This window comes from Colias croceus, chromosome 28, assembly GCF_905220415.1.
Source record: "Colias croceus chromosome 28, ilColCroc2.1".
In the NCBI taxonomy this organism is placed as follows: Eukaryota; Metazoa; Arthropoda; class Insecta; order Lepidoptera; family Pieridae; genus Colias; species Colias croceus.
In genome coordinates, this window is record NC_059564.1 from 1540666 (window position 1) to 1556042 (window position 15377).

A 15377-nucleotide genomic window follows, 5' to 3' on the forward strand; every position below is an offset into this window, starting at 1 on the left:
TAAAATAAAAAGTCTAAAATTTTTAATTTAAAAATATTCAGTTATAATTATAATAGAAAATATGGATAGATTTACATTATTACAGTATTTGCCGCAGTTTAACTAAGAATTAATACTGACTAGGCTGTTTATTAAACGACTGATTCAGTCAGTTGGCTGCAAGTTACACGCATACTAAACAGTATGCAGTATTTTTTCACTCTGTATGTACACTGTACAGAGTGAAAAAATAGTTTGAAATTTTTACACCTAAAACTTAAAAACTTGTTGGTATTGCATGTTAAAAATCACTACATGAAATTTTTTTTTTTCATAAAACTCCCTAAAATCTAAGTAATATCTACTACTATGTTTAATTTCTCTTATATCTAAAATAATATAATTATTATAGCTCGCCGCAAACCGGGGGCGAAGCCCCGTCGCGTAGCGCCTGAACCGAATTCGCAGCCCGAGTGTCCGAGACCACGGTCTAGCGGCAGTGAGGATAGTGAATGTGAGTACAAATATATACAAATGTCGAAAATTATTATCTACACTAATATTATAAAGAGGAAAACTTTGTTTGTTTGTTTGTAATGAATAGGCTCATAAACTACTGGACCGATTTTTAAAATTCTTTCACCATTCGAAAGCTACATTATCCACGAGTAATATAGGCTATATATCATCATGCTAAGACCAACAGGAGCGGAGTAATGCGGGTGAAACCGCGCGGCACAGCTAGTGAGTCATAAATAAAATAATTAACTAAATATTATAGTAAAAGAATTTGTGAATTTTGAACGAACTTATATGTAAGTGGATATTAACTGAGCCTACCTCGATAAATCGGCTATCTAACACCAAAATAAGTTTTCAAATCGGACAAGTAATTTCTGAGATTAACCTGTTCAAACATGTTTGTTTCGTTCAACAAACAAACGAATTCTTCTGCTTCATAATATTAATACAGATTTATTGCAACTAATATATAATAATTTTTTCAGCCGTCCCACCCTGGCCCACCCGGGAAGGTAGACCACGTAACTTGGGCAGAGGGGTCAGCAAGCCTAAGAAAAATACAGTGGCTTCGTTATTAGCGCAGAGCAGGGCTCTAGGGCTTCGCCCCGCGTTGGCGCATCAATTGCTGGGGGAGACGGATTTGGTATGTAAAAAGTTATTGTTATAGCCCTCTACAAGGATCAATATGTTTTCCTTAAGTTCGATAAATAATTTATATGTTCGGCAAATTTAATTCAGTTTAATTTCGGCAAATTTGTTTCAGAATTATAGAAGAATAAATGTTTTGTTTCTTTCTTTATTTTTATAAAATAAATAAAGTAAGCATTTGTTCTAAAAGACACAATCATAGAACAATAACATTATACAGGGTATGAAAAACAGATATTTACACATTTTAGATGAATACTTGTTGAGTTATTTCATAAAGTTTGTTTTTAACTTTTTAATTTTGTGATGATCGTAGTTTAGGATTAAGCAGTTTTTTTTTTAGATTAGTGTAGAAACATAATGTGTCATCAATATGTAACTATTTTTAGATAAAATAAATATTTATAGTAAACAATTTTTCAAGCAGATTTGTTATGTATGAAATTTAATCATAAAATTTAATTTTTATATTCATTGTTAAATTTTAACATAATTTATAATACAACAGTATCAAGTATATATTTTATAGTTTTTCAATTGACTTATTTTCTTTTAAATCAATAATACAATACTGTTATAACTTAAATTCAAACTTTTGTTACTAAATTAGCTTTTTTTTCATCACCAAAGCATGAATAAGTTTAACAACGAAAATTAACATTTATAGGAAAAACTCCGAGTGCTCGTCGGTGAGGGTGGTAGCACTGACTCAGAGTGCCAACAGTCAGACAGCAACCCGTCTGATTCTGACGCGAGTGATGGTGGCAGGAAGTTGGACGCTTTGCTGCGATTGCCTCTAGCTTTAGGTAGGTTTATTTTGTATATAAATGTATTTTGTTCTTATTTTTTTAGTGTATTGGGTAGGTTTTACTACCTAATTTAGCTTTTACTACCTATTTTGGGTGGTTTTAGTGTATTTTTTTTATAGTAATGTTTTTTAGGGTACTAGGTAAGTAGGGGGTTTTACGACCTATTTTGGGTAGTTTTGGCGTTATTTCACTGATATAAGTGAGTATTTAAGCTAGGTACTATTAGAAAAGGTATCAAAATAAACGAGGTGAGGGTGGTAGCACTGACTCAGAGTGCCAACAGTCAGACAGCAACCCGTCTGATTCCGACGCGAGTGATGGTGGCAGGAAGTTGGACGCTTTGCTGCGATTGCCTCTAGCTTTGGGTAGGATTTTATTACATTTTTGAAGACTTCTTTTAGCGCGATGGAGACAAATGATGAGAGTGAATTTTTACGATGCGCGCGCACACCGACACCTAAATTTAACAGCATGAAGTTAGTTCTAGGTGGTATGACAATTGATAACTATGTTCAAGTTGTATATTCTAGTATTTTTTCCATACGGCAAAGAAGTATAACTTCTAACGCGTGTACATAAGTACACTCACTCTTTTTTTTGTATGAAAATGTGTATTTTTTAAGAAATCTACCTAGGTAGGGCTTTTTAAGACCTATTTCAGGTGGATTGGCGTTATTTTTGTTAATTTTTTTGTACATAAATATGTGTTACCTACCTATGTAGGTAGGTTTTTTTTAAATTGTATTTTAATAAATTATATTATTCTCAGGTTGGAAACGATTAACAGTAATAAAGGGTCTATCTCGGAACTGTAACATCAAAGGCGACGTGAGCTACACACCGCCAGAACCGCATTCGAATGTGCAAATCAAATCTGCGCAGGAGTTGCAGAACGTGAGTTTTTTGTGTATTAATTTATTAATTAAATTATAAAAATACTAGGTTTCCGCCCGCGGCTTCGCCCGCGCAGTCAAAGAAAAACCCGCTTTAGTTCCCGTTCCCGTGGGATTTTCGGGATTGCGTCATTTTCCCGGGATAAAAAGTGGCCTATGTCCTTTCTCGGGTATCAAAATATCTCCATACCAAATTTCATGAAAATTGGTTCAGTAGTTTAGGCGTGATTGAGTAACAGACAGACAGAGTTACTTTCGCATTTATAATATTAGTATGGATTGAATTTGAACGTTAAAAATAGATGTACAAAGAGTAGTTTTTATATAAATTATATTAATTGAAATTTTTTGAACAGTTTAAGAGAGACGAAGATACAATAACTCGGCTTGACACGCTGCCGCGTGTCTAGATGGAGATACAAATATCCTTATAAAATAGTATCACTTCGATTTTGATGCGGTTTTTAATAGATAGAGTGATTCTCGACGATGGTTTTAGCGTGTAATTTATTAGGTTTTAGACAAAACGGGCAAAGCCGCAGGCGGAAAGCTAGCAAATTTTAAAGAGTGTTTAATGTTCACTAGTCTTCGTATAGTTAACTTTATGAATTATTTTTGAGCGTGATTATGACTCAATAGTTTATAATACGACTAGCTTACCGCCCGCGGCTTCGCCCGCTTTCTCTAAAACGATTTGAGATTTAAACTATCCTATCTCTCAAGTTGGATCGAACTGCACATGGTGTGCGAATTTTATTATAATCGGTTAAGTGGTTTAGGAGTCCAGGACAAACATTGTGACATTATATATATAATATTAAGATTTACATATCTAGTTCCTCAAGTCCAATTTATGTTTTACTAGATTTCCGCCCGCGGCTTCGCCCGCGTTTGCAAAGGAAAACCCGCATAGTTCCCGTTCCCGTGGGATTTCCGGGATAAAAACTATCCTATGTGTTAATCCAAGTTAACCTCTATATGTGTGCTAAATTTCATTGTAATCGGTTCAGTAGTTTTTACGTGAAAGAGTAACAAACATCCATACAAACTTTCGCATTTATAATATTAGTAGGATTATATTAATGTTTACATTTCCCAGTTCCTGGAGTCGAACCCGTACCCCGCGCTATCTGCGGACAACTTCACGTTCAGCGCGCGCACACTGCTGGGCGAGTACGCGCAGGGGGACGGCGAACCCATACTGTTCGGGGAAAATGATATTGCTAAACGGTTTGTGGCTTTATTAAGCTATTGAATAGCTTCTATCGCGGACCTTGAGCGCGGGGACCGTATCCAGAAATTCCGTAACGAAAAAACCTCACGCTCCCCACTCTGACGGACAACTTCACGTTCAGTGCCCGCACACTGCTGGGCGACCACGTGCTGTTCGGGGAAAGTGATATCGCTAAACGGTATGTGGCTTTTTTTTAATAAAACAAGTAGAGAAAAAGTGTAATAACTAATGACCTATATTATACTAGTAGACGCGGCATACGCCAACATCATAGCACTAAAAAACAGCGTAATTAATACATACCTACTAACGCATTATCACCAATACAGTTGTTCTCTCTTTCACTCTCACGCACGAGACATAATACATGTCTCACTCATGTACTTCGTAATAACAACTGCCGATTAAAATACAAAAAGAACGTCCAGCCACGACGCTGAATGGTGCGTGACTAAGTGAAACTCGGGCACTTAGCTGAGTTTTTTCTTGCCAAAATAGAGAGCGGGTAACGTATCTAGCTTTTTTATATATCATAGGTAATAACCATTGAGATTGAGATATACATATGGAGACGACACCGCCTACATCACTTATGTTCCGCTCAACATACTCCATATGGCGTAACTGCACGCTCATTTTTTATTTGTTTTAAAGTGAAACACATCAATTATGCCTTCGTGTGTGTTACGATATTGCACAAATAATACGGAAAAGTGCAAAGGAATAACTTTCATCGGTAAGTACCTAACTAGATAATAATTTTTAAAACTTAGTTAGAGCAAAAAAATAGCGCACAGATTTTGTTCGTGGTGTCTCCTCCATACGTAGTACTATTATCTCAATGGTAATAACCTTGGTAATAACAGATATAAAAACTTTAGCCACGTAGAAAAAAAAATTGGCTGGGCCGTAGAGAAAAAAAAGTCTGTAAAAAAGTGTAGTAATTCCTTACTGGCTGGCTCGCTGTCCTCTAAAAAAGAATAACGAAAAAAAAAACGCTGTTCCTTTAATGTGGGATGTTTGCTGTTCTATGTATGTGGACAGAGTATTTTTCTATGTGGCCAGGGCAAAAAATTGCAAAACAATTTTTTCTAAGTTTGTTTCTATATGACCAGGTTTTAAGGAATTTTCTAAGTGGTCAATTCTTCAAAACCTGGTCATATAGAAAAACCAAGAGGAATTTTCTATATGATCGGATATTTTTAACCGACTTCAAAAAAAAGGACGAGGTTATCAATTCGGCCGGCATGTTTTTTTTATGTATGTATACCGATTACTCCGAGGTTTCTGAACCGATTTACGTGATTCTTTTTTTGTTCGATGCGGGATGGTGTCGAATTGGTCCCATAAAATTTTTATTCGGATAGGCCCAGTAGTTTTTATTTTATGAGCATTTTTGTCTGTATTTGTAAATGTTCAAAGTGCGAGTTTGAAGTCGGTTGTTTTTAACGCAGTTATCACTTGTTTTTTGTGATTGGCCAGGTACTTTTTAACACGGTTTAAACGATTGGTGTATTAGAATTTTCATTCTGATTACAAGTTTATTTTTGAATTTGAATATGTGACACCTAAAAATGTGTATTATAAACTACTAGCTTTCCACCCGCAGCTTCGCCCGCGCAGTCAAAGAAAAACCCGAATAGTTCCCGTTCCCTTGGGATTTCCGGGAGAAAACCTATCCTATTTCCCGGGGTAAAAAGTAGCCTATGTCCTTTCTCGGGTATCAAAATATCTCTATACCACATTTCATGCAAATTGGTTCAGTAGTTAAGGCGTGATTGAGTAACAGACAGACAGACAGAGTTACTTTCGCATTTATAATATTAATATGGATTGTATACTCATTATATTTATAATTTCCTCATTCCAGGCTCGAAGAAGCCCGAGCATTAGCAGCATTAGCAGGTCCCCGTTCAACACCGCCGCCATTAGAGAGACGGATTGAATTAGCAAGACGACAACAGGCCGCTAGAGATGCGAGAAGAGATGCTTCTCATAGGAGTAGAGATCAGGTGATTATATAATATAGTATATTGTAAATTGTAATAAGCTAAAAAGTTTGTCTGTTTGTCCTTGTTTCGATTTTAAAATAAAAAAGCGTGCGTGCTGAGCAAATGTGTCAGAAGTGAATCTTTGACAAGAAACCAAAAATCGTCGCCTTACTCGTGACGTGACGGTATTGCCATGAAGCGACATTGAAATTTTGCTCTCAACTCGCCAATAGAAGTTAAACTTCAAAAAAAAATTTCAATGTGATTTCTGCGGCCGGAATAAGAGGCTAGAAGTGGCATATTTTTTAAATGACATCTTTCTAGAAAAGCAACTAGCGTGTATATAAATTACGCTACTAACAAACGTTTCAATAATTTTTGTTAATATGGGAAAAATGTACTAAGAATATACAGAAGTGTACGTTATTTATAATTTTTATGTGTTCTCTTCTTCTACGAACAATATCTCGTCATCTACCATCTTTTGAATTGATCGTAGAAATAGCATTAAAATAAGTTTTTAACCAAAACTAAAATTTCCAAATTATAAGCAAATATACTTTTTATTGTTAGCTCTTGATGGAAGTACGTTTTATAGATTAGACTAGGAAAGCTAAAGCCCGCGGCTTCGCCCGCGTTTTCAAAGAAAAACCCACATAATTCCCGTTTCCGTGGGATTTTCGGGATAAAACTTATCCTATGTATTAAACCAAGTTACCCTCTATATGTGTGCTAAATTTCATTGTAATCGGTTCAGTAGTATTTGCGTGAAAGAGTAACAAACACACATCCTCACAAACATTCGCATTTATAATATTAGTAAGATTTTCTAATAAAGTACACAATTATTTACTTTTATTTTTAATTTTAATTATAAAAACAACCAACTATTTAATTTTTAATTTCAGGCGCGTCTCGTCCGTGAAATAGAGAGATCGGAAAAAGCGGAACTAGTTAAGCGTGAAAAGGAAGTACGGAGTCAACAATTGTTAGAGGTCAGTTATTTTTATTTATTTATATGTTTCTTAGTTATTTTTTATCTGTGTAGGTTGTATCGTAGACTTGTCTCTATGTTATTGCACTGGGTTTTTTTATTGTTTGTAGTTTTTTATGTTTTGATAGTGATAACTGATAAAGTATGTGTTTGGGAAGTTATTTTATATTGGGAAAAATATCTAAAAAATAATGAAACAAATTGTGTATATAACAGGGTATTATCATACAAAATATGAATTCAATTTGTGAATAAATTATATATTGTTACTTCTAGAGTAAATATAGTTTAAAAATTTCTCTATTTAGTTATTTATTTCAAACATAAAATAGTAAAAATATTAAAATTCTTGTTATATAAAAACGTCAAACAATAATCACCTCTAATTCAATGCAATAAGAATCAAATTTAAGTGCTATAATATAGAGGCGTAGGTTTTGTATCTATGTTCAAATAAATGTGCTTGTGTTTGTTTTTATTATCAATTTGATGCTTGGCAACATTGTGCTCACATTCGTAGAGAGATATTTTGTATTGTTGTAGTCGGTTATCTGGTCTAGCTTCTAAAATAGGCTGTTTGACTACTTTTTAAATATTTAGAACTAAAAACGTATATTTAAGGGAAAAAAGGACAATTTTTTTCCGTTTAAGTTTTCTAAATATGTGAAAAACAAAGCCAAATTAATGACTACTATATTATAACATTAAAAACAATATTTTTATAATTCAAAATTAACAAAAAAGGTTGGTTAAGTATTTATTTTGTCCGTTAATTTGTGTATAATATATACGTAGTCAAATAGCCTCATGTGTGTGTATGTATAGTATACATGTATTTATGTAATATTGGGCTGTATCTATCTAACACCTAAAACTGACAATGTTGTCAAACGATCCAATTGATAATCCACCAGATAGCAATATTAACCCGTCGATTTGAAACAGCATATCAACAAAAATAGAACGCAGTTGACGATAGAGGCGTTGCCAATAAAAGACGAATGGAAACTTCCAGAAGTAATGAGCAAGCGAGATAGAACTATGCCACAGATCAGTCTGTCCCTTATCCCGGTTAGTGGCAAAGATTCGCCAATCAAAAGCCTGAATTATGAGCAGGGAATGTGGAAGGCGGATACGGAAGAATATAACGCGTTGGATAAAATGAAAGATTTCGCTGAGAAAGCAGCTTTCGATCTGCCGAAGAGAAGCGATAAATACTTTGATTTCTCGTTAACAAAAACGGCGGAAAAGCGCAGTCTTCATAAACCGCCAGAAAAAGAGAATAATCTAGAAAAACTGATTGATTCGTATTCGCGGATATCTGAATTCATAAATGGCTGTGATTGGTCCAAATTGCAGAACGACAAAAAGGTCGACGACCCGAAAAGTATAGAACAAAAATACTTGGACGCGAAAAATGAGTTCATGTCCCAAAATCTCATGTTGAAACCTGTCCCTAAAGATGTTATCGACTTGAGCGGAGACGATGAAAACATAGACAATAAAAAAGATACAAAAATATTCAGCGTCGGCAAAGATGGAGCCTTATCGATTTCCGTCCAGCCGTTCGCAAGGGACGCTAGTCCGGTACGTCGAATTGAGATAAACTAACAGTTTCAACTAACACGGTCTATGGTTTATGGATTCTTGTCTATGGTCTAATCTCGGTGATTGTCTATGATTCATGTCTAACATGCGGATAACTTGATATTCTAGGGATTTACTCCACTAATCATTTATATGCACGCTTTTTATTTACTTGCACTTGAATAACTTGGTAATTATATAATGAGTCAAATGCACTTTACTAATGTTTAAAGGAATCTGACACTTATATACAGTTAATGAAGTTGAATTCTGCATAATGCAATGATGTTGGTTTTGATATAACACGCAAAAATGGACTTAAATGATTAAAAATACAGTCTTGTTTCCTAAAATCGTTAATAAATTATATTTGTGAATTTTACCGCCCGCACAAAGAGAACGCACTAAATGATAACTTAAAAATGCATATTTTTAACACACTTATTCTGTAGCATGATAAGTAATAAAAAACTACGATTTCCTTGCTATATTTAATTTATGGAAACATTAAACTTTTATTAATAAGGCATTTAATTTACCAATTATATATAAAAAAAGTGACAAAAAATATAGTTTATCTGACGAAAAAATGACGATCATAGTAAATTCTAGAATTTTTTGTAGTCTTACCCACAACACATTAGACAAGCTTGTACCCCCGCTTCGCTTGCAATTTTCACAATATTTTGTTTTATTTTCATTGTTTCATGTGCGCTGTTTTTTATAATTTGCTCGCTTTCGATGTTACGTAAAGGCTAAGAGGCGAAAGCAAGAGGACGCCGAGAAAATACGGGTCGAAGAGCAGGCGAAACGGCAGCAGGTAACTAGCTAGGGATCGTTACTTCTATAAAAAGATGGCGGAATCTTAGGAAATATATAAAATGGTAGTTATTGTTGGAAAAGTAGTCAAAATCGATCGTTTTTGAGACAGATTGGAAGATATTGTTGTGACTTGTATATATCTTTTTTAAACTGTAATATAAGATAACAAACGCATGAAAAAATATAATTATTTCAATTGTTATCCTTTTTCCAAATTATTATTGACATAAGTAATATATAAGCTAACGTCGAGATATAGTTTGAGATTTACCTAGCAACAAATATTATTTTGAAATTGTATGTTTTGCTAAAAAGCTTTAAATTCACTCTTACAAAGTTTTATAAGCTTTTTTTTAAGACACAAAATGTCCTGAATGCACTTAAATTGATAGAGAAAATACTATCTTATTGTTATTCCTATAAGGTCTTTATTCGATTGCGAAAAATCGATTATGTAGCTTTTAAAGATAAATGTAGTAAAGTAGGCCATTTTGTTTTAGGAGAGAGAAATAAGGAGACAGCAGGCTATGCTTCTTAAAGAACAGGTGAGGATGTATATCTTTATATGTGTTTGTGCTAATTTGTGTGTGTGTGGTTAACATAATACAAAAAAAAAAATAGTTCGGAAATAATATTGATCAAACTTGTAGGAAATTAGAAAAGTTTTTCACGATAATGTATATAAATGTAGTAAAATACTAGAAGGCACTTTACAGTTTTTTTTGTTAAATAATTGACAATTAAGCCAACTTGATACGCAAGAAAAAACTTCTTTATCGTAAAAGAGAAAGAGATTAAAATACATTTTCAATATGGTAATTACAAGTCGTCAAATTTTAAGAATTAAATCATAATTATTTGATTTTCAACTTTATCTCCATAAAAATAAGGTTCAAGTTTGAAGCGTGTTAATTTAGAATGTGTGTGTTTTTTAGTAAATAATTTGTATGTTTGTTTCAATCGCTGTTGACGCCGATCGATACAGCAAAAGTATATAACTGAGGTAATTCATTATTAGCAATATACTAACAAAATAATATATTATGTATGGGATTGGCTTTTTTTTAGAATAATTCGGTGTTTGGTGTTTTCTTAATGTATGTGAGTGCTTTGTGCTTTGTGTATGGTATTTTATTTGCGGTTTTTTGTTACTTTTTTATGATTATTTTGATTATCCTATAAGCAATAATAAAATATAACATTCAGGACTGTACATTTGAACAAAGATAAAAGTTATGATGGCTTTTGCTTTCTGATTACCTAGAAACTGCCATATTTTGCAAAAATAGCTACATTGGAAATTTAAATATTACACTCTAAAACATCCATACTAATATTATAAATGCGAAAGTAACTCTGTCTGTCTGTCTGTTACTCAATCACGCCTTAACTACTGAACCAATTTGCATGAAATTTGGTATAGAGATATTTTGATACCCTGACAAAGGACATAGGTAAGGTTTTATCCCGGAAATCCCACGGGAATGGGAACTATGCGGGTTTTTCTTTGACTGCGCGGGCGATGCCGCGGGTGGAAAGCTAGTTCTGTATAAATTTTCCAAAAAATAAAGTTTTTAATATCATTTTATATAGAGCTTACAATTAAATTGTTTTCGTCTCATTCCAACTTACAACAATCCATTGAACGAAGACGAAGCATCTCTTGAGAAGATTTTGCTATTGAATTTTCTGAGATTTATGAATAAATGAATAAATCTCAGAAAATTCAATAGCAAAATCTTCTCAAATCAAAATACATATATTCATGAATAAAATTTATTTCTTACTCATGCAAAAATGTATAACTCCTTGAAAATTAAACCCTAAACTATCTCCAGGAAAGAGAAAGAAGACGGCAGCACACCACCTTCATCAGACAATTGGACTCCAGGAGGAGATGGGAGGAGAGAGAGAGGAGGAAACACCAGAACCTTCTGGATAGATTGCTGGTGAAAGAGAAGAAGCTGCAGCAGAGGAGAAAGGAGATGGAATTACTGGCTGAATTGAGGTTAGTTAAATAAGTGTTAGTTAAATTAAGTACACTAAGATACTTGTTTTTATCCCTCGTTTTGACGTATGATCGTTTACCACTGATCCGGAAAGCAGTATCTATGGAGAAGAACCGGCAAGAAACTCCGTAGTTGCTTTTTAAAATTAGTCAATATCACATTTTAATTTTACTATGTATTTGTAAAAATATGTATATAATATGTAAAAATTGTATATATTGCATCATAATGTCAAAGAACTGTCCTTGGATATTCATCCTACTAATCCTATCCTACTAATATTATAAATGCGAAAGTTTGTGAGGATGTGTATGCGTGTGTTTGTTACTATTTCACGCAAATACTACTGAACCGATTACAATGAAATTTAGCATCTTGGATTAACACCTAGGATAGGTTTTATCCCGGAAATATCTCGGGAACGGGAACTATGCGGATTTTTCTTTGAAAACGCGGGCGAAGCTGCGGGCGGAAAGCTAGTCTTCCATATATTCATTAATGTAGGCTCCCTAAACTTAAACATTTTTGCAGTGAAAGGTGACGATTTTGGTATCTTTATTATAGAAGTTTCACTTCTGATACGTGTGCTCGGCACACAGCGGCCGGTATGTTTTTTTATATATGTACACCGATTACTCTGAGGTTTCTGAACCGATTTACGTGATTCTTTTTTTGTTCGATGCGGGATGGTGTCGAATTGGTCCCATAAAAATTTATTCTGATAGGCCCAGTAGTTTTTATTTTATGAGCATTTTTGTATGTATGTATTTGTAAATGTTGCGAGTGCAAGTTTGAAGTCGGTTGTTTTTAACGCAGTTATCACTTGTAATGCTATGATAATACTTGGGCTATCTAATCGTTATTAACACTAGCATATTTGTATTTCCACAGAAGGCCGCAAGAAGACTCCTCGCTATCGGATCACAAGCCATTACCCAAATTGGATCGAATCCCCGGACTAAGATTAGCAGGACAAGCTTTCGCTGATCTATTGCAAACATATGAATTCTTGAATAACTTTGGACAGGCATTGGGCTTTGGTAAGATATCCTACTAATATTATGAATGCGATATTATAAAGTTTCTATGTCTGTTGTTCATGCACAAATTGCTGAAGTGATTTTCATGAAATTTGGCACACACATACCTAACTTGGATTAACACATAGTTTTTCTTATTTTCTTCCTTTGACTACGCGGGCGAAAAGCTAGTTATTATATTTTGATGTAGAGTAAGTTTTCGTGGGGAAAACAGATTTAGTACATTAACTTAGGCAGTTGGGCTTTGGTAAGAATTTTTGGTATTTTCATGTTAATCTATACATATAATAAATCTGTAGAAGGGTCAATTCTGTACATTGAAAAAATTAATATTAAATATGATCAATAATCTATGACATTAGTTGCAAGAGAACTTAGTTATTATTATTTCATCGCCATAAAACTGTAATGGCCATTGTAGTTCTCCCTACTAATATTATAAATGCGAAAGTTTGTGAGGATGTGTGTGTGTGTTTGTTACTCTTTCACGCAAATACTACTGAACCGATTACAATGAAATTTAGCACACATATAGAGGCTAACTTGGATTAACACATAGGATAGGTTTTATCCCGGAAATCCCACGGGAACGGGAACTATGCGGGTTTTTCTTTGAAAACGCGGGCGAAGCCGCAGGCGGAAAGCTAGTATTGCAATATTTGCATCCATCTTTGAAAAATCTTAAAATACTGAATTAACCACCTAAATTCATCCACGTAAAAAATTGATTATCTCTGTTATAGGAAATGATATAGATAATTAAATTATTAATCCAGCACAATAAAAAACTTCCATAATACATTGAGATAATATTACTACGTACGGAGAAGACACCATGAACAAAATCTGTGCGCCATTTTTTTGCTCTAACTAAGTTTTAAAAATTATTATCTAGTTAGGTACTTACCGATGAAAGTTATTCATTTGCACTTTTCCGTATTATTTGTATTATTTGTGCAATATCGTAACACACACGAAGGCATATTTGATGCGTTTCACTTTAAAACAAATAAAAAATGAGCGTGCAGTTAAGCCATATGGCGTATGTTGAGCGGAACATAAGTGATGTAGGCGGTGTCGTCTCCATATGTATATCTCAATGCATAAATATTATTTTTATTATTTTCAGACATGGAGTCCCTGCCAACCCTGGACACGTTGCAACAAGGTCTAATACCAGATTACAACCATGATGCGGAAGATGAACTGGTCTCTGTACTCACCAAGCTGCTTGTACTTGCTATTGGTTTGTGTTTTTTTATTTTTTTTATTTAGGGCTGATTTTTCAATCCTTGGTTAAAACTTATTCATCGAATAACGTATTAAACTACCATTTCAAAAATATATTCTAATTGTCCGTATTTGACAGTTTACAGGTGACATTTTAATATGTTTGTGTAATACTTTATTGGACGGATAAATTTTAACCAAGGATTGAAAAATCGGCTCTAAGGCCGAGATTCATAGATCGCACTTTAACTTTACTTTGATGGAAAGATCTACTTTAAACCAAAAATATATTTCTTAGTCGTGTCAAGCTCATCTTTACTTTCCAGAAACTATACTTTACTTAGTAAAGGCTAAGGAGCCGATAATCATGACTTTGGTCTCAAAGTAAACTTTACATGACTATGCGTATAAATTATGTAGGCCTTCATTTTAAACCAATTTCCTAGAACAGAAACACATTTTAATATGGTTGGGTTATAGATCGAAACGTCATGTCGAGTAACATTTTTTTGTTGATGTGTTGATCGTTGCATCGTTTCGTTTGTCTTATAACATTATTATAATATTTTTCTGACGAATTTTGCGGTGTCTACCGGTTTTTGATATTTCTACTATAATCTTCCTACATAATGGTTTTTTTTATATAAAATAATAATGTTATTATTATATAATATGTTTTTTTATGGAAATATAACTTAATTTAATAATATTATGTTCTCAAAAACATAAATTATGCGTATGAAGTAACAGTTGCATGTCTTACCCTGTACTTTACTTTGGGGCCGTACTTTTCTAAGGAAAGTCAAGCAATTCTCTCTGAAATTAAATATGTTGAAAGTAAACTTCGGCCATACAAAGTTTACTTTGTGAAGACTCTTTTGCTCTATAGTAAAGTCACGATTGTGAATCTGGGCCTTAGTCTAGTAATATTATGAAAAAATATTTTATAATGTTGAAAACGAGATAGAGAGACGTTCGTCATCAGCAGTGATTGTAGCACCCATATTTGAGTTGATCGTTTACACGATTTTTTATACAATGAATTCATAAAACACTAAAATAATTAATATTTTTTGACTAATACTCACACGTGAAGCCAGTTTTCGTCATATATAATTTTTTAACCGAAAATTAACCTAACTAGATGTTTAAAATTTCTGAATATTTTTTTTAATCATTCCACATTCTACATTTTTTTTAATCATTCAACCTCATCATAAAACGTAATTCTCATGATCCTCGACTAAAGGTTGCCTGGAAGAGATCGCTGCTTTAGCGATAAGGCCGCCTTTTTGTACGTGTTTGTTTGCATGTGTTTTTTCGTATTATCTCCTTGTGTTGGTGCAAATAAAGTATTTGCATTCATTAATTCATTCATACATTTTAATCATTTTTTTCTATTCCAGAGGACCCCGGTATCCCCCACCCGGGAAGACATACTACGCTTTTGGGGCAAGCGATCCGACTCGGTGACGTCACAGCACACAACGTGTCCGAAGTGCTGCGGATATACTTGTATGCGTGCGCTACGGGGGAGGTCAAGGCGCTCACTGGTATGGGATTTGTATAGATATAGTGGGTTTTTGGCAATATTTCGGGAAGATATAGTGGGTTTTTGG

At 33.8% G+C, this 15377-nt stretch overlaps 1 protein-coding gene across 1 annotated transcript in view; it reads left to right on the forward strand.

Moving 5' to 3' along the window:
• LOC123703935 overlaps nt 1-15377 on the forward strand; it is a 73807-nt gene that overhangs the window by 32266 nt on the left and 26164 nt on the right. Inside the window, exons 17-31 of the mRNA XM_045652145.1 lie at nt 392-493; nt 987-1144; nt 1817-1955; nt 2728-2852; nt 3951-4081; nt 5956-6097; nt 6985-7071; nt 8016-8657; nt 9412-9477; nt 9980-10024; nt 10465-10482; nt 11318-11487; nt 12380-12528; nt 13658-13774; nt 15165-15311. Coding sequence (XP_045508101.1) covers nt 392-493; nt 987-1144; nt 1817-1955; nt 2728-2852; nt 3951-4081; nt 5956-6097; nt 6985-7071; nt 8016-8657; nt 9412-9477; nt 9980-10024; nt 10465-10482; nt 11318-11487; nt 12380-12528; nt 13658-13774; nt 15165-15311 — 2238 coding nt within the window. The remainder of the gene's footprint in view (nt 1-391; nt 494-986; nt 1145-1816; nt 1956-2727; nt 2853-3950; nt 4082-5955; nt 6098-6984; nt 7072-8015; nt 8658-9411; nt 9478-9979; nt 10025-10464; nt 10483-11317; nt 11488-12379; nt 12529-13657; nt 13775-15164; nt 15312-15377) is intronic.